The 19,913-nt window shown below is 44.7% G+C and overlaps 1 protein-coding gene across 1 annotated transcript in view; it reads left to right on the top strand.

Annotated features, from left to right (window-relative positions):
• Positions 1-18,004, top strand: part of gramd4a (GRAM domain containing 4a) — an 83,696-nt gene extending 65,692 nt beyond the window's left edge. The window contains exons 6-19 of the mRNA XM_056275920.1: positions 1,653-1,788; positions 5,259-5,284; positions 5,968-6,059; positions 6,595-6,686; positions 7,618-7,666; positions 8,423-8,494; positions 8,573-8,616; positions 8,756-8,865; positions 10,804-10,958; positions 13,524-13,668; positions 14,644-14,737; positions 15,579-15,669; positions 16,780-16,848; positions 17,032-18,004. Of these exons, the coding sequence (XP_056131895.1) occupies positions 1,653-1,788; positions 5,259-5,284; positions 5,968-6,059; positions 6,595-6,686; positions 7,618-7,666; positions 8,423-8,494; positions 8,573-8,616; positions 8,756-8,865; positions 10,804-10,958; positions 13,524-13,668; positions 14,644-14,737; positions 15,579-15,669; positions 16,780-16,848; positions 17,032-17,142 (1,286 nt within the window). The 3' untranslated portion in view covers positions 17,143-18,004. The remainder of the gene's footprint in view (positions 1-1,652; positions 1,789-5,258; positions 5,285-5,967; positions 6,060-6,594; positions 6,687-7,617; positions 7,667-8,422; positions 8,495-8,572; positions 8,617-8,755; positions 8,866-10,803; positions 10,959-13,523; positions 13,669-14,643; positions 14,738-15,578; positions 15,670-16,779; positions 16,849-17,031) is intronic.
• The last annotated feature ends 1,909 nt before the right edge of the window (positions 18,005-19,913 follow it).

The following is a 19,913-nucleotide window of genomic DNA, read 5'->3' as shown; positions in this document are numbered from 1 at the left end:
GTGTGTGGGGGGGGGATGTTGGAAGTACAGATGGTCTATTTTTGGAAATATGTGTGTGTGTGTGCGTGTGTGCATGTGTATTTGTTTATTTGTGTGTGTGTTTTTGGTAGAACATATGGTCTGTTTTGTCCAAAGGCGACTCCTCCAGGCAACGGGGACACACTTCTAGTTTCCCCATAACATGCTAATGGAGGAGAACAGCTTGGGGCTGGGGGCAGAAAAAATAGCTTTTATGTTACAAAACTCATTCGAGGCTCCATGGTAATCGTCCTCATTACTGGAGATATGCACTGCCAAGCTCAGCGCCACCCATATGAGTGTGTGTGTGTGTGTGTGCGCGCGGGCGTGTGTGTTTCTGGGTCCGTCTTCGTGTACATGGAGTGCAAGTATGCCGATGACGGAAGAATGGGTGAGCTCTTTAGCACAGAACAGTCAGATGATATTTTTAATGCGTGTGTGTGTGTGTGTGTGTGTGTGTGTCTTGAGTTGCATTTGTATGGTAAGGCTTGCCAGACCTTGCCTTCCAAATGTCTGTCTGCTATCGGGAGGGGGGAGAAGGAGAAGGGGAGAGAGAGGGAGAAAGAGAGAGAGAAAGATATTGAGAGATAGAGGAGAGGGGCTAATTTTGGAAAATGGGTTGTGTTTGTAGATCATTTAATGTAGGGCAGACATGCCTACGCTGTGAACGAGTATCGGATGATTTGTGTTTTTTAATGTGTGTGTTTTTTTTAAAATTTAAATGAAGAGCAGCTCTGTAATGGGGGTTGTGTGTGCCGGGTAGTGAGCAAGTGTGTGTGTGTGTGTGTGTGTGTGTGTGTGTGTGTGTGTGTGTGTGTGTGTGTGTGTGTGTGCGCGTGCGTGCGTGCGTGTGCGTGTGCACATGTGTGTGTGCATGAGAGAAAGAGATAATATAAGTATGACCCTATTCCTGTTCTTGTTACACAGCCACTCTCCTGCAGATAGCATCTTCTCCAAAATGTGAAGTAACAGTGAGTCATTTAGGCTAATGGGACTGTGATATTAGCTGTATTATGAAGGCTTCACACATTATCTCTCCACCTATCTCCCTCTCCGTCTCTCTCTCTCACCACATGATGTCTCTGCCTATTTTCGTTCTGTTGCTTCATGTCAATGAAAGTTGTGTTTTGGCTGTATAGAGGACGTGTTTTGACTGTATAGAGAACAGTAATCTTAACATAGCAACTTTGTTTTCCATCCAATCCCACCGCAGTGTATTAAATCCATTCTTCATTTAGTGACCTTACTCAAGGGTACTTCTACAGTAGTTGAGAGGCAATAGTTTCTCAATTCACTTTCCCCCACCCGGATCTTAAACCGTCTTTCTACAACAGTGTAGCTTTTCTAACAGTAAAGTTATCGGGGTCCCAAGTTAGCTGCCGGATAAATGGTGTTCGTAGCCATGACAACATGACACGGCTCTCCAGTAACAGGTGGTTGCAGTATTGGTTGGTCTAAGAACTGTTACCCTGAGGTGTGTGTCTGTGGCAAAAGTGGCACATCTGTAGGCAGTAGCTACCTGCATAATGAAGAAATTACTATAAATTAACTGTACTTGATTTTCATCTGTCCCCCCACCCCCCCAACACACACACACACACACTCCTTCTGCATGCATGTGCATACCTCACCAGATAAGCAGCAGAGAGAGACGTGGGGCTCGCAGCTACAGAAGTGGCTGTACGACCGCTTTGGGGTCTACATCGAGGACTTCCGCTTCCAGCCGGAGGAGAGCACCGTGGAGGCAGAGGAGCCGCTAAGTGCTAAAAGGTGGATAGGAGTCGAGGTTAAAGTAAAACATGGCAACTGTGTCGTTGATGACTGATGCTGTTGATGTTCGGGGCGCCAAAACACTCAAGATGAGAGAGAAAATATTGTTGCACTGTGCCCTGCGTCGCCATTATCGCATTTCGCAATAGCCATCATGTGATACGTGGTTTAAAATGTTTTTTAGATGATATACCAGACCTTATATTCTGTGTTTCAAATGAACCAGGCTGCAACCAACTCAGATTAACACATTAAAATGCACAGATAAAAGGAAGGCCACCGTATTTGACTCTGCAAGGACTGTGGAAACGAGGGCAAATGAAAGTCTTCAAATGACCTCGAGAGTGGCGTTTGAGGGTGTAATGATGGAGGAACCACAGTGCAGGAGGCACAGAGGGTCACAAAGACAGAAGGTCACAGACATGGAGGCGTCATAGCACGAAAGCAGACCAATAGATGGACTGTGTGCGCCATCTAGTGATAGGTAGACTCCACTGCAGCCCCCATCAGGCGCACCGGACGCACAAAAACAAGTAGACGTTGACATATTACGAACATTCAAAGGTAATCATGTAAATCCAGCAGAAATGTTCTTAAAGGTTTAGTTTGGATTTTTTGAAGTGGGGTTGTATGAGCTACGAGCTACTTATCCATAGTCAGTGTTTTACCTACAGTGGACGGCGGTCGGCGGTACCGCAGTTTGGAGAAGCAGGCAGGAGTACAGCAGCCAATGTACTGCTGTGGATGGGGGCAGAAACAAAACGTATTTTAGACACCTGAAAGAGGCCCACCTAAAAAATAATCAATGTTAGTTTAAGTGTAAACTATATTTAGAATATTTTCACAGCTTTACCTTGCCATCAGACAGCCCTTCTTTTTTTGGCACTACATTTTCTCAACCGTATAACTTCCATATTCCTACACGTAAGTACAGCTGTGCTGCACACTGTTATGCCGCCCGCAGATCAGCTGGTTGGGTCAGAGTTTCGGAGGTTTATGGGAGACAAAAAATACAAGAAAATAAAAATGATTGATTATGACAGCAATGACGTCCACTGTGTAGACCAAGAGGATACTTCACGAACAGGAGTATACAGAAGAGCTTTTGCAGATGGAGACTGAATTGTCTGAAAGAGAGAGAGAGGGGGAAACTTCTGTGGAAACTGCAGGCTAAGAGCCAAGCTACCTGGTGGTGCAGATGTTTAAAGTGGAAGCCCATGCCCACAGACCCAGAGAGCTACTGCTACCATGAAGCGGGACTTGGTTACAACACAGCTTAAGGATCTTTCTGAGTCGGGGGATGCCAGTGCCTCACATAGAGTTTGCCTCAACAACCATCCAGAATTCCCTGCCTTACCGAATGCCGGACCTTCTTCAATTTTCCAAAGATAATTGAAAAAAAAAAAGAATCCCCTAATGACTTTTGTTTCCACTCTAAATGCCGTTATGGCAAAGGAAGAATTTAATTGTACATGGAAACATGTTTTTAACCATGCATATGGCAATAAATGCTTTGACTTTGATTTTTTTCAGCTTGTAGGCCTATATCGCTATCACAAGAAGATGTTACTCTTAATATAGCCAATACAGTAGTTGTATTGTATAGGTAGACATTTGTAATGCAATGGTATATTCAAAGTGAGAGAGGAAAAAAAACATCGTAAGCATTTCTTTACTGGTTGTTAAGTCGCTTCATTTATTTGTAGGTAATTAGTGCCATCTTACTTACCTGATGGTTGGGTACAGCAGTGCCCTTCAGCAAGTGTATATTTGCCTTATTTATCGGTGGTTTTACACAGTCGTCTTCAGAAAAATGATCACTACAAACACGGAGTTGTCTCAGTGTTACAGGTGCAGTGTTGAGGTCTATATTCAGTGCAGCTAGCCACAGCTGTCAAAGGGCAATATCCCTCAACGGAAGACAGTGGGATCCATATGATGACCAGGACACTTCTTTGTTTGAACAGCCAGGAAAAGCACAAGCGCACTCCATCTTTGAAATCTTTAGAAGAGTTGCTTGATTTCAGCCTGAGCTCACAAAAGCACTTTCTGACCCGAACAGTTGATCTGCGGGCAGCGTAATACAGTGCAGCCCAAGTATAAGTACAGCACAGCTGTGCTTATGCGTAGGAATATGGAAGTTCTGTGGTTGAGAAAATGTAGTGCCAAAAAAAAGAAAGGCTGTCCGACACCAAGGTAAAGAGGTTAAAATATTCTAAATATAGCATACACTTAAAACTGATTTTTTTTTTTCTGGCGGCACAGTGGCACAGTGGTTAGCGCGGTCACCTCACAGCAAGAAGGTTTTGGGTTCGAGCCCCGGGGTAGTCCAACCTGGGGGGTCGTCCTGGGTGCGTGAGTTTCCTCTGGGTGTTCCTGTTTCCTCCCACAGTCTGAAGACATGTAGGTCAGGTGAATCGGCCATACTAAATTGCCCCTAGGTATGAATGTGTGTGTGCGTGTGTGAGCCCTGTGTGATGACCTGGCGGCCTGTCCAGGGTGTCTTCCCGCCTGCCGCCCAATGACTGCTGGGATAGGCGCCAGCATCCCTGTGACCCTGAGTGCAGGATAATGGATGGATGATTTTTTTTTAGGCGGGCCTTTTTTAGGTGGCTAAAATACGTTTTGTCTCTGCCCCCATCCACAGCAGTACATTGCTTGCTAACCCTCCCTGTACTGCTGCCTGCTCCTCCAAACTGTGGGCGAACCGCCATCTACTGTAGGTAATACACTGACTGGATAAGTACCTCATACACCCCCACTTCAAAAAAAAAAACAAACCGAACTAACCCTTTAACTAGAACTCTTCTCATTTTCTCAGGAACTCTACGGGATAACACACTATAATGAACACACACCAGCTCTGTTAGAAATCATAGTCTGTTGTAAAACTGTGATGCAAAATCTTGATGATTCGCAATGTAACGCAATGTGGCATTTTACTCAAAAATGGCGCTTCTTTGTGTAAATCTATCAAGTGTGTCTTCATGTATGTCTGTGTATACAGAAATGTGTTTAGGCAACCTTGAACGTGAAATGCTGAAAATCCCCGACAGAAAACATTCTGTTTCTGCCTTTTTAACATTTGACCGAGTGGGGGTTGGCCTCGCCAACACAGCTCTCAGTGTTGAGTGGGTTTGCCTGACCAGCGCACTTGACAAAAAGACAGCTTGCTGCATGAAATGTCTTTGAATTAGTCATAAGTGCTGGCTGTGGTTAGCCTTGTTTATCATGGCAGACGCAAGATGGGGGCAAGAGCAGTGAGATCTTCTCTTTCACCTCTTCCTTTCTTTCATCCTCCTCGAGGAAGAGTGAGTCATGCTAAACTGACGGCCAAAGTTTCTCCACCTCCACTGAGCACAAAGGAACTATTTTTTTGCGTGTGTGTGTTTGTGTGTGTGTGTGTGTGTGTGCACGCACATCCATGCTTGTTTTGACCTTCGCCTCTTTGTGTTCCCACTCTAACCTAGGTTGACGGAGAATATGAGACGACTTAGTGAGTTTATGCACACACACACACACACACACACTCGTGTTTCACTGTACTTGTGGGGCCCCCTCATTGACTACATTCATTTCCTAGCCCTTAACCCTAACCTTAACCACGCAAACTACACGCCTAACCCTAACCCTCATCCTAACCGTAACCTAACCTAAAACCAAGTCTTAACCCTAAAATAGACCCTTTTCCTTGTGAGGACCTCTGAAATTTCCACACAAGGTAGGTGCTGTCAGGTTTTGCTATCCCACACAAGGATAGCTAAACATGCACACACACACACACACACACACACACACACACACACACACACACTGGCCCTGCTCGTTCTGCTTTATTGCTCTGTAGCTTGCATAAAATATGTGCATATTATTCAATACATCAGACGTACATTGAGTTTCCTCTTATTGCTCTGCTTTGGCTGAAAGCACATTTCAGTATTCAGTGGAGTACATCGTCTTCTGTTCGGCATTTCCACGCCACCAGCTTTCCTAGGGAGAATCAAACCATACCCCACTGATCTCAACCATAAAATCACAACCCAAATGTTCCTCTGGGCGTTGTGTATCTCCTAGAATGGAACATTTTCAGTGCCTTTTGATGCCTCAAAAGCAACTGTCAGCAACAAATGCTGGCTTAGTCGTGAGCTGATGATATATGTATCATGCCTTCTGTTTCAGAGCGAGGAGCCAGACCTGTCACCAACTTCTTAAGGAACCTCTCCGCCTTATCCAATTGGCACTCTGTCTACACCTCAGCTATTGCCTTTATTGTGAGCACACTCGATATTAATTTCTTAGTTTCTATTAATTTCTCACGTGATACACCGTTCTGTTGCAGGGATTTCAGTTTCATGTTGTACTTCTTGGTATGGATACAGTATGTATTCATTTTTGGCTTGTACAGTGTGTTGGATGCAAAGCAAAGAGTGCCAAACTTTTGGCATAATTTTCTTTCTGTCTCCCCCAGTAAGCAACTAAAACTCACAAGGAAACTACTGACAAAATACCATGTGGGAAATATGAGAATACTGTATTTCTATGGCTACAGGGTGTACTGGCCACCATAGAGCCGTATTTCCTCTGAAAGGGGAGTGGGAACAGGACTTTGTATCTTTAGTGTGTCTATATTCTCTTTACAATGATCTCAAACAAAGACCTGTCACTGATCATTTGGTATATCAGTTATATATATATATATAAAAAGAAATGTACTCATCCCTCAGAGTTTAATTGGAAAGCTCCCTTGATTATTTTTTTCCCCCTTCACATTGTTGTGTCTTGTGCTTTCCTTCATTCTGGCTTCAGATCTACATGAATGCTGCATGGCATGGCTGGGCCATCCCCATGTTCCTATTCCTAGCTATCCTGCGGTTGTCTTTGAATTACCTCATTGCCAGGTAAAGTGCTCATTCTCACTTCTCTGTATCGCACAAGTACAGCCACTGTGTAAGTAGCACACTTTACTATAAACTGGCTTCCCAACTGGTGCGCAGTAGCCATTTGAAAATCTTGGCTCAAGACTCAAGGAAAGAAATATCATGTGTTTTATTATGCCCATCCAAATCCAACTGATAACATTCAGAAAGAATTTGCTGCAGCAGCCAGAGCAAGACTAATACAAATACACAAAGAATCAGGAACACTTGGTCATTTCACTTCATGTACTTGCATACATGAAAAATTGTTTCCCCCAGCTCACAGCAGTGCAACACACAAACACATATCCAAAAAAAAAACAAAACACATATTTTAAAGTAAGCAAAACAAAAAAAAAAAACAACGAACGCCAGCCAGGATGACTGTCGAAACTGCCGGTCTGCATGGGCTGGCAGTTAGCTTAGCCTGTGCCGCTTCCACGTCCTGTCAGACCACTCTCGGTGTTTCCTCTTTGGGCGCAGCTCCAGGCAGGGCCGTGGTCCCTGAGCCAGACCAAGCTCTCCCAGCCATCAAACTTAGAATCTGTTATATATTCCCGTGACATGTGACATTTAAACATTTGGTGCTTATACAGTTACAACATACATGAAGTTCTCTGGATCAGTGGGGCGGAAGACATGCAAGATGTTCCATGTGCTCAAAAAGCATATGTAACAGTCAGTACATTGTCTAGGTGGCATGTTTGTGATGTACCTACAAAATTGGGATGTAACAGCATTCTTTACACATTTGTCTGGACTCGAAGCTTCAAACTGTGACCATCTCTGGACAAAATGGGACATTGGCTTAACCCAGTGTCGGGACGGAGGTTGTTGAGAGTGAGTTTTGAGACGTCCGGTTCTTAGCAATTGAGTTATAAAAATGTACACTCTGGTGGTGTTGTTGTTTCAGAGGCTGGAGGATTCAGTGGAGTATTGTGCCTGAAGTCTCTGACCCTGTGGTAAGATGTTTTACTTTCTGTCAAACAACTAACATTTCTGTCTTGAGAAAAAACTATTGAGGAGCCACCGACATTGGGACAGACGTAACAGGGGTACATAAAATAGGTGAGTCAGGTTTACAAAACTCACTTAGGCCAACATTTCAGCTTATTTGATATTGTACTGCCAGTGAGATTGCTCTTTATTTTCACTACAAAATGTGTCTTTGCTAGAAGGAAGAGCAAGGATGACCATAAACCACTAGAATTGGGATTATGACAGGTGTACTTTTATACAATCTCTTATGGGTGAGATGTTGTACACTTCCTGCCTTGTTCCTATTTGGATCCACTGAAAATGCATGTTATTTCTGTCTTTTCATCACAGTTGCAAGTGAGCTCAGCTTTGGGGTTAGCGACCTTTGGTGTAAACATGAAGTCCTCAGAAAATATTCCAAGTCCAACCAAGCAAAAATTAAAATTTTATTTATTATTTTGTGATTACTTCATTTAAAGTCATTGATGAAAGTATTTGTCTGCACTGTGAAAATCATGCAGTAAGCCTTATTAGAGCTTGTACTTATTTGTAAAACTTCTGCACCCCTCCATAAGTGTCCTAAATGCTGAAATGATATGGCGTTTTCCCAGCTTTGTCCATCAATAATATTACAAGTCCCCCTCTCTGATTTTTATTGGAAGTAACTCAAAATGCTGCCATGAGTTATTTTCTGCACTGCCTTTATTGAATAACCTTTTTTGTGTTTTCCTCAAACGCAGGAGCCTTCAAAGGAAGACTTGACTGTATCTGAGAAGTTCCAGCTTGTACTCGATGTCGCACAGAAAGCCCAGGTAGCACTCTATCCATGGTGTAGTTCACTCTGCACATATTGCAAAACACTTCTCACAATTCAGTTCTTCTCTTTGCAGAACCTCTTCGGCAAGATGGCGGATGTGTTGGAGAAGATAAAGAAGTGAGTGAAGTCATGCAAAATGTCATTTTGCTGTAAATTCTGTGATTCGGATGAATGAGAAAATTGAACTCAAGCATTTAAGGCTTTTTGGATCAAGTGTCATGTACTATTTGCATTCTCCTATTCTGTCTGTCGTCAGCTTGTTCACATGGGTGCAGCCAGAGAGCACCCAGAAGCTCTACATTGGCCTGTGGGTGGCTTTCATCACTTCCTGTGTTCTGCCGTACAAACTCATGGGTTTCATGATCGGTGAGTCAACATAACGATCCAGCAAAGAGTCAGGGCAACCAAGGGGAATATATAACTGATGAAGAGCCAGTCAGGGAAATGGGGAACAGGTGCGCAAGGCAGGGCAGGAACAGAAATGGCAAGCCAATCAGGGAATGGGACACAGGTGAGCAAAACAGGGGCAGAAACACAACCATGACAGCCCCCCCCCCCCCAAAAGGACGGATTGCAGATATCCCAAGTGAATGAACAAGGAGCATCAAGCAGGGTCAGCGGAGGGGGTCCAGGGGAGGGCGACCATGACGGAAGGGCGCAGCAGCTCCGGTGGACAGGCAGGTGGATGACCTGGAGGCCAGTGACGTGGATGGGCCAGCCGCTTGGGAGATCAGTGGCATGGACAGGACAGAGGCGGAACTGCTCGGGGTATAGGCATCGGAGGCGGTGGGACCGCTCGGGGAACTGGCATCGGGACAGCCGCTCAGGGAACTGGTATCAGAGACAGGGCTGCTTGGGGTACTGGTGTTGGAGGTGGCGGGACCGCTGGGCAGCGGAGATTCTGGGGAAACATGAGAGGCCGAAATGCCGGACTTGGGGGGGGGGGGGGGGGGGTCAGGAACCGGGTTATCAAAAAAACTGCCACCCGAAAAAGCTGTTTCTTTGGCAAAATCAGGGTCCCTCTTCCAGATGGCTGTGAGGAGTTTAAAGACGCCTGGCCCCTCGTTCAGGAAGGTGTCCCTCAACACTGAAATCCTCCCAAGTAAACAGCAGGCTGAGCAGATCTGCTAGGTCCACAGTTGGTTGGATCGTACCGTTAGGCCGGGAGCAGGAATTTAGGACCCAAATGCGGACAGTGGAGACAGGCTGGGCTAGAACAAAGCTTTAATAAAGCAAACAGACTTACAAAAAACAGGAACACAGATATAGGCAGCAAGGAAGGCTAGAGACAAGGCGTAAAGCATCTGGCTACCAAAAGTCAACATAACGATCCGACAAAGAGTCAGCGCAACCAGGGGGAATATATAATTGATGGAGAGCCAGTCAGGGAAATGGGGGACAGGTGAGCAAAGCAAGGACAGAAATGCAACCATGAGTAGAGTTGCTGCAGGTTTTTAGCTTTTAAGGGCGTCCGGGTAGTGTAACGGTCTGTTCCGTTGCATACCAACACGGGGATCACCGGTTCAAATCCCGCGTTACCTCCGGCTTGGTCGGGCGTCCCTACAGACAGAATTGGCCGTGTCTGCGGGTGGGAAACCGGATGTGGGTATGTGTCCTGGTCGCTGCAACAGCCCCTGTTCAGGGGGGAGGGGGAACTGGGGGGAACAGTGCGATCCTCCTACATGCTACGTTCCCCTGGCGAAACTCCTCACTGTAGGTGAAAAGAAGCGGCTGGTGACTCCACATGTATAAGAGGAGGCATGTGGCAGTCTGCAGCCCTCCCCGGATCGGCAGAGGGGGTGGAGCAGTGACCGGGTAGGCTTGGAAGAGTGGGATAATTGGCTGGATACAATTGGGGAGAAAAGGGGGGGGGGATTTTGCTTTTTATTCTTTGAAAGCAACGAGTGTTTACATGCAATATTAGCCCTTATTGCCCCAGGGTTCACTTGAGGAGAAAAGAGATGATATTAAATCTTGCAGAGGACACACTGGATTTTAACTCCTTTTAATATGTACGATACTGACTCATTAAAAAAAACTCCTGATATTGAAAGGCAAAATGATATGAAACATCCAGAGGAATGCTGAACTTAACAGCCCAAGAATGTTGCAATGCTGTAGCTTTGTTATTGAATTTTTTTCCGCTTTCTGTTCTTTTTATTTAACTTTCTCTCCCTCTCTTTTCTTCCTCTTCTCCCAACACTCACCACAATCTCTCTCGTTCTCCTTCTGCATCCTAATCCCTCTGCCCACCCTGCTTTTGACCCCTCATTTCGGTCTTCTTTTTCCCCTCTCTCACTACAGGTCTGTACGCTGGTATTAAGTTCTTCATTATAGACTTCCTGTTTAAGAGCTGCCCCAAGCTGCGGGACAAGTACGACACGCCGTACATCGTGTGGAACAGCCTGCCCACTGACCCCCAGCTCAAAGAGAGGACTAATGCCACTGTGTCGCGACGGGTGAGGAAGTCACATCATAAACACACCTCCTCTCTCTACTTCTGTTGGTTGTTATCTCTCTCTCTCTTCCACATCTCTCCTATTCTCACATAACAACGCAAGTGTCCATACCAACACGCTCACACAGGCGCGCACATATCGATCATGTGACCCAGCTTTGTCTGAGCCGCCAACACAGCTCAGACTATCCCAAAGAAACTTCCATAAAACACTACGATCATTAGACCAGCTTAATTCCTAATGACAGAAGGTAACATTTAATCCTATTTTCTTGTCAGAAACTAAAAATTCACAATATCAATACCCCAATATATAATTTAATGCAAATACTTGCCCTTGTGTGTGCAAGAAAAGGTTCTGGCGCCCGGGTAGTGTAGCAGTCTATTCCGTTGCCTACCTACACGGGGATCGCCGGTTCGAATCCCCATGTTACCTCTGGCTTGGCCGGGCGTCCCTACAGACACAATTGGCCGTGTCTGCAGGTTGGAAGCCGGATGTGGGTATATGTCCTGGTCGCTGCACTAGCGCCTCCTCTGGTCGGTCAGGGCGCCTAGGGAACTGGGGGCTATATCGGAGGAGGCATGTTAGTCTGCAGCCCTCCCAGGATCGGCAGGCGGGGTGGAGCAGCGACTGGGACGGCTTGGAAGAGATAAAAAGAAAAAGGAAATCTCTTGATTTTTGTTGGTTTCATTCAGCTAACTGCAGTGTGTTTATTTCTGTTTGGACTTTACAGTTAGGTGTGTGTCTGTGTAGGTGTACATACTTCACTCTGAGTGTGCACGTGCATGCCCTTGTGTTTGCTCTGCTCTCTGTCCTGGCATCAGTCACAGGCATATCCTATCATTTCTCTCTCTCTCAGCTCTCTGGCTCTGAGAAGGTAGGCTGCTCTCTCTGCTGTGTCCCCCCTCAGCTCCCCTGTTAGTACCTGGGTTTGCCACCAGCTGACCTCGAACTTTGTGTGTGTGCACAAGTGTGTGCCTGTTTTTGTGAATGCAAGTGTGCGTAGTCTGTGACATACCTCACAACATGAGTTAACGGAGAGCGTCTGGAAAAAAAACCCCAGATCAAAATGTCATACTCACCTGTAATTTCACAATCTACCGTTTTCGGTGAAAATAAACGCAGTTGAATTGTGCCGCTCCTGAGGCGTAATTTGAAGTGACAACGGGATTTTTTTTTTTTTTTTGGTGCATGTGACATTTTGAATCCATCATCACGAACATGCTCTATAAGAACTAGCAGTGTGCTGTGATCATTCAGAAACTACAATGCATTTAGAAGCTGAACTGTATGTAAACTAGATCGGGCAACTATGTGCCACCGAGTGCTAAGAGGATGCGGGTTTTCCTGTGAACCAATAACTACACCAGCTGATTTCACTGTGCAGTGTTCTTAGGGTGAAGGTGCTGTAGTCGGGAAAACCACCTGGTGTAGTAACTTGTTGGAAGGGAAACACACATACTCTTGACTCTCCATGGCACATTGTTAGCCATATCTGGAATAGACTTCTTGACCAGCGGTCACTGTGCCAATGGGAGCCACTCATATTCAGGTTTTCAGCATTGCCACACTGGCACCTGCCAATTTCACTTACTAGCCCACACTCAACCAAGGAAGGAATAGTACCAAAAAAAAATTACCTGTATATGCATGGTTCTCCATGGTACAGGGTTGGACATGACTGGTCTTGACCAATAGTAATTTAATACTAGCTCACCAAATCCCCCTTCCCCACTTTGTAGTAGCTAACCTGATAGAATACCTGCTGTGAAGGTTTTTTTTTAACACTGGCCCCTGTAAAAAGTCTGCGTCTACTTTTGCAGAACAGCAACATAAATGCACCCCCCCCCCCAAAACAATCAAATATAAAGAACAGTTTCACTTAAATAGAGGAAGGTGTAATTTTAGTCCTTGACTCGGCACTGTACTGCAGGTTGTGTTTACTGCCTGTGCATTTGGATAAGGTGCTATACTCAGCATGGCAAATTAACATACTACTGTACCTGCATCCAGATCCCAGCCCTTAACATACTAATATATACTACAAGTTATACACACATATCAGGTTTTGTATTCAGTTTATATATTTTTCTTAGTTTTCCTGTAAATTAACAAGAAATTTACATTTATGCTAATATCTTTGAGAACTAACATAGTAGAAGGTATAGATATATTTGTTGTACACTGAGTATTTCTAAGCTGAGGGGTTTAATATTTTCTTTTCCTCAAAACACAAGTCCAAAGATGGCACACTGTAAAAAGTATATAAAGTCGTATTAAAAGAAGACGTCCTTGTTTTGGAGGGAGATTATTCTAGTCATAGTTGGGGACCGTGCTTGGTGTCTAGATCCAGTGTGTGCTCATAAATATTCCTCCCACTATACCCTCCACCTTTCTCCGCTTCACTTTCGTCCATACATCCCCCTTGTTCTCTCTCCTTCATCGTTCTCCACCACCTCTCCTCTGTTCTCTCAATCTGATCCTTTTTTTTAATTTCCATCCCCTCTTGGCTGCCACCCCAAACACCTCACCCCACCCTCCTTTACCTTCCTCTTCCTCTACCAGGTCCAGCCCGTGATCTCTCGCAGTAGCTTGGCCACCGTCCCATGCGGGGTGAGCAGGGAGGAGGAGATGGGACGTTCCCACAGCACCAAGAAGGGAACCTTCCACGAGATTTTCAATCTGCCGGAGACAGAGCGCCCTCTACCTGGTGAGAGGACTCACTGCAGCATGTCATCATATACATAATGCACAAGTGTGCAAAACACTATACAGATATTGTTGATTTCAAAAATATATTCAGCTCTGGGGCATCCGGGTAGCATAGCAGTCTATTCCGTTGCCTAACAACATGGGGATCGCCAGTTTGAATCCCCGTGTTACCTCCGGCTTGGTTGGGCGTCCCTACAGATGAACTACAATTGGCCGTGCCTGTGGGTGGGAAGCTGGATGTGTCTATCTGAACTGCTTATCCTCAGAGTTGCGGGGATGCTGGAGCCTAGCCTAGCCCAGCAGTCATTGGGCGGCAGGCAGGGAGACACCCTGAACAGACCACCAGGCCATCACAGGGCTCACACACACATTAATATGACGCTATTATAACGCCATGCACATGTCAGTCTTTCAACAGAGCCTTACAGGCAAAAAGAAAAGAAAAGAATTTCACTTCAATAAACAGGAACAGAACTCAAACGCAGTCGCAAAATATATTGCCATTTAACAAATTATTATTTAATTTCCAAAAACCACATAAACTACTTGTCTGTATATATATTTTTTTTCCAGTATTGTTGAACTGAACCCTGTTTTGTCCATTCTGTTTTTCAACTGTTTCAAAGTTTAATGGGCTCTCCTAGGCTTGCTTCTCCTCTTCATCGATGTTCCATTCATTAAAACATATTTAATAAGTAATTGTTAAAAGGAACGTTATCTTTTACTGTTGTTTACATTTGATGTATTTATATTTGAGTTTTCATCCTTGTTGTTGATATACGTCACGCAAATGCACCAAGCAGGACAGTAAGGCAGGAGAGAGATGATGGATGAACAAATAAATGGGCGAGCAAAAATGGCTTGGTTTTCCAGATTCTGTATTGAACCTATTGCATCTTTCGCCTATGTTTTTTAACCCTTTTTTTAAATTACTAGCATTTTTAAAAAACGCTTTTACACATGTTCTTTTCAGTATGTGAGAATGGCTGGCGGTGTTGCCTGATCAACAGAGACCGGAAGATGCCCACTGATTACATCAGGAATGGAGTGCTCTATGCCACGGAGAAGTAAGTGGGACACTCTAATCTCATACCTGTAAATATATCTATCACTCTCTCCGTCTGTCTGTGCATCATTCCATAGATGTCTCTGAGCTTAAAATCTCTCTCTCTCTCTCTGTATGTCTGTCTGTCCTACCACTACTACTACTTTCGGCTGCTCCCATTAGGGGTCGCCACAACAGATATCTGTTTCCATTTCTGCCTGTTCTCTGCATCTTCCTCTGTCACACCAGCCACCTGCATGTCCTCCCTCACCACATCCATAAACCTCCACTTTGGTCTTCCTCTTTTCCTCTTGCCTGTCAGTTCCATCTTCAGCATCTCTCCTGCACACATGTCCAAGCCATCTCAATCTTTCCTCTCTTGCTTTGTCTCCTAACCGTCCAACCTGAGCTGTCCCTCTAATATACTTGTTCCTAATCCTGTCCTTCTTCATCACTCCCAATGAAAATCTTAGCATCTTCAACTCTTCTACCTCCTGTCTTTTCATCAGTGCCGATGTCTCCTAACCATATAACATAGCTGGTCTCACTACCATTTTATAAACATTTCCTTTAACTCTTGCTGGTACCCTTCTGTCATCTAGACTAGAAGACAAAAATTTCAGACACTTCACTTCTCCATTTCACATGAGCCTCAGCTGCTCCTCTTTTTTCCTGTTGGTCCTATTCCTTTCTAAATATCTTTAATCTCTCCACCTTTCCTGGATAAAGTGAACTGATAAGCCATAAGTGTATTCTCTTTGTCCTGCTTGTTGCCAGGCTGCTCATCTTTCTCCAGACTCCTTTCACTTTTCTATCTCTCCCAAATATCAACACATAAAGAGCTCTCTATCTCTCTCTCACAGTTACCTATGCTTTGAGAGCTCCAGCTCTAGATCCAGCTCTTCAAAGAAGAATAAAGTCATAAAGCTGGTGGACATAACTGACATACAGAAGGTAACTCCACTGCTGTAAATTGCATGTCTCAGTAACAGCATAATGGCCTGGAGACAGACTCTCAAACCTCAAGTTAATAGTTCGAATAAAGCAATGAGTAAAACTGGCGGTCTATTTCATTGTCTACCAACGCGAGGAACACCAGTTCGAATCCCTGGGTTACCTCCGGCTTGGTTGGGCATCCCTACAGACACAATTGGCCATGTCTGCGGGTGGGAAGCCGGATGTGGGTATGTGGTCTGGTCGCTGCACGAGCGTCTCCTCTGGTCGGTCAGGGTGCCTGTTCAGGGGGAGGGGGAAGTGGGAGGAATAGCGTGATCCTCCCACGCACTATGTCCCCCTGGTGAAACTCCTCACTGTCAGGTGAAAAGCGGCTGGCAACTCCACATGTATCGGAGGAGGCATGTGGTAATCTGCAGACCTCCCAGGATCGGCAGAGGGGGTGGAGCAGCGACCGGGGCGGCTCAGAGGAGTGGGGTAATTGGCCAAGTACAATTTGGGGGAAAATCCACCAAAAAAAAAAAAAACCTTTGCAAAACTATGTTGTGCCAAATCTAAGGCTCAATTCAAGAGGGACACAAAGAGAAAACATTCTAGTGAACCATGTCAAATTTGTTTAATGCGACCGCACAGCGAAGTACACGAGAAGCCACAAGCAATAGTCCAAAGTACAGCCTGCTCAGTATTCCCGGGCATAGTCCATGATCAAGGTTTCTTGGGTTTCTTTCTCTATAATTATTGAAACACACACGTGTATAGAGAATGGTTAAATGGACGCAGGCAGGTGTTAGACCAGCTGGTCAACTCCTGTCTTTTTCCAGACCCCAGCCTAATGCTCAACTCTACTCAAATGACATTGCTATACATCCATTACAGGAATTAAATAGCTGTAGTTAAACATTCAATAACTCCAAAAATGTATGGGTTCAGACTGTTAATTTGTAGGCACTTTTTTTTTCTACCAATATATTCCATGATCTATGATACTTTAAGGTACCATTCAGATCATTTAGGGGAAAAGGGTATTACTTTTGAAAAATATTTTCAACTAATTTTATGTTTAACCTCAGATTATATTACTTAACATCTGTTTCTTTGTCTGCTCCCTAGTACAAGGTGCTGTCAGTCTTACCAGGAAGTGGGATGGGTATCTCTATAGCCACTCCCTCCACTCAAAAGGTATGTTTTCAGGCTGTTATTGAGCAGCTTTTCTTTAAGTTTCTCATGGAGGCAAGAACATTTTTTTTAATCCATCCAGCAATGAAATACAGTTAATTCAAAATGAATTTTGCCCTGCCATTCAAATATGTCATGCATTTAATGTGTAAGATGTAAATGCTACCTGTGCATCTTTCCCTCCAGCCTCTGGTGTTTGGTGCTATGATCCACCGAGATGAGGCCTTCGAGGCCATCTTCACCCAGTACATGAAGATCATGACTACCACCAAACCTCCAGCCAACCCAGAGCTCTAGCCAGACTGTGTCCCACGCTAGGGCCAAGGGCAGGAACACCCTCCCTGCTCTTCACCCCTACATACGTTCCACCTTGAATTTCATCTGGGCTGGAAAACAAAACTCGCAGACACGTCACTTCTCTGTTTCACGTGACCTGCAGCTGCTCCTCTTTTATCCCCCGAGTTGAAAATAGCTCCATATGATTGAGGGTCTTCGTCCAGCTTTTGGTTTGTGGACACCGACACAATCTTTAGGCCATTATGGGGATGGGCAGGTGGTGGATATGCGGATGTGGGAGCTGGGATTTAGAAATGTCTCACTGGTGAATTTGCCTGATGTCAAGGCGCACTCAGGCTGGATGATGCACAAAATCAATCCGCTATTTGTTTCTGATGGTGGGAGAGTGATGGGATAAAGGAAGGGGTGTGGGTGATTGAGAGGGGTGTAAGACACGTGGTTGCGGTTTTTAGCGATTGGCAAAAGGGCTGGTGTGGTTGTGGTTTTTAGCGATCGGCAAAAGGGCTGGTGTAGGGGGCTGGTTCTCCTCCCTGACCTGACAGACCGACTGAAAAAATTATTTGACTGGCTTGCTGGTTTTGCTGATGCACTTCTCTCTCTTCAGATAACTGTGTGCCGCACACATGAGCACGGTATGCGTTTTTGTGTAGGGGATCTCAAACGCTTCTTGTGGCAGCACCTCTCTTTGTGTCTTTAATCAGGGCAAAGGGCGAAGTTGTGTTTTAAAGAAGTACTTAATCTGGCCATGAGTGTTAAGACGTTCATGAAAAAAGTTCAACGTTGAAATTGTCTTTCCTCAATAACTGGGTAATGGTGTCTTCTTGGCATAGACCTATGGTTGTATGGGTGTGCGTAGATATTTGGAGAGTTTTCTTTTTGATTGTTTTTTTTTGGGGGGGTGGGGGGGAGATTGGGGGCTAGATGTTTTAACTAGCTGTGAATAAGTCAAATAACTATTTGACTGACATGGAGCCTTTCTGTTAGTTTACATTGCTGCTGTAGTTTCATTTTTAAGCAGCTAATTTCTGAATCAACAGTTTTAAATGTTTTCAACAAAAAAAAAAGGACGCTGCATTCAGCATCAGCTTTGGTGTTCTCAAGTGTGTATATGTGAAGTGGAGTAAAGTTATTTTCAAAATTCCTTTTTTTTCCTCTAAAAAATGAAAAATATAATTTTATTGTCTTTTTGTACAAAATGTGGGATGTGTTGGTTTGCTCATTGGTCCTGGAACTGCTGAATGTGTCAGAGAGCCTGATGCTCTTTACGGTTGGTGTTTGAGGAAACGAAGCCTCCCATGTGCAAAGTTCCCTCTATAAGTCGTAGTGTCTGATTTCTCTACAGGGATATTCCCCCTGAGCTCGAATATAATTCCAACTTAACTCTTTAGTTGGTTACTGTGACCAGCTCTTGGATGTGTACTAAGTGAATAGAAATTATTTTGTTACCATTTGCAAACAATTGCTGGATTAAAAACTAACAAGAAGGGGCATCTGGGTAGTGTAGCAGTCTATTCTGTTGCCTAGCAATGCAGAGATCGCCGGTTCGAATCCCCATGTTACCTCCGGCTTAGTTGGGCATCCCTATAGACACAGTTGGCTGTGTCTATGGGTATGTGTCCTAGTCACTGCACTGGCGCCTGTTTGGGGGAACTGGGGGGGATAGTGTGAACCTCCCATGCTATCCCCCTGGCGAAACTCCTCACTGCCAGGTGAAAAGAAGCGGCTGGTGACTCCACATATATTGGAGGAGGCATGTGGTAGTCTGCAGTCCTCCTTGGATTGGCAGAGGGGGTGGAGCAGCAACCGGGACGGCTCGCAAGAGTGGGGTAACTGGCCAAGAAAAACTGGGGAGAAAAAGGGGGAGAAAATCCCCCCCCCCAAAAAAACCCTAATAACTATGCCTATGGGGCATCTTTGATTTGTTGGGAAAGGACTGTCCCCGACCCCACTGTTTGCAAAGGCACAGAGCAGTGCATAGGCGACTGGTACTTAGTATTAACACTGGATGGATGGTTGCCCCAAGCAGGATTTTATGTTGAGCCAGACAACTTTGAAAATAACCATAAAAGGGATGAGCAGGCATTTCGGCATGCAGATAACACAGCCATTTATTCAGACAAATTGACTTTGTACCTGGGCTCACACAGGCCCTCACCTGAGTAGCCATTTAAATCTACAGCTTCAAATGCTTTCATATCTCTGGTTTGAAACTTAAACCATGAGAGCCAAAGGGCAGAGAGAAAGGGATGGGCTTGTTGAACTTCAGTCTATGATCTTAAAATTGCTTCTCAGATTTTGTCTATGAGGAGAGACTTCTCAGAGGACCAATATTTGAATTTTATATGATAAATTACCCAAATCCTCCAAAATTATATATATAAATAATGATTTTTTCCCCCCTTCTTTCTGCTGTCTGGTTAACTAGTTGATCCCACTTCTTTAAATGCTCACAAAGTCAAGGCGTTAGTTTGAGATTTTATCATAGATTAATTAATGAGTCAAGTTGCACAATGTGGCTCCCTGTGCAGGCAGGGAACATTGCTCTTCTCATGAGTAATCTCACAATCTTATTGTAAAATCGAATCTGACCACATTTCTGTCGTTTTTGTTGTTATTTTATGTTCAGGATAGTAGGTGGAGTTTTGAGACAGATCTGGACCAGAGAGGGTTTGAAACTTTATGATTTACTGATGCCTGCCTCAAATCCCGAGATTAAGCAGGGTGCTTTTTCACTGGTTCCTGTGCACTGGGCAGGATCAGTGGAAGTATTT

Source organism: Lampris incognitus, chromosome 3, assembly GCF_029633865.1.
Source record: "Lampris incognitus isolate fLamInc1 chromosome 3, fLamInc1.hap2, whole genome shotgun sequence".
Classification (NCBI taxonomy): Eukaryota; Metazoa; Chordata; class Actinopteri; order Lampriformes; family Lampridae; genus Lampris; species Lampris incognitus.
Note: the sequence above shows the minus strand (reverse complement) of the source record. Positions and strands in the feature narration are given on the sequence as shown.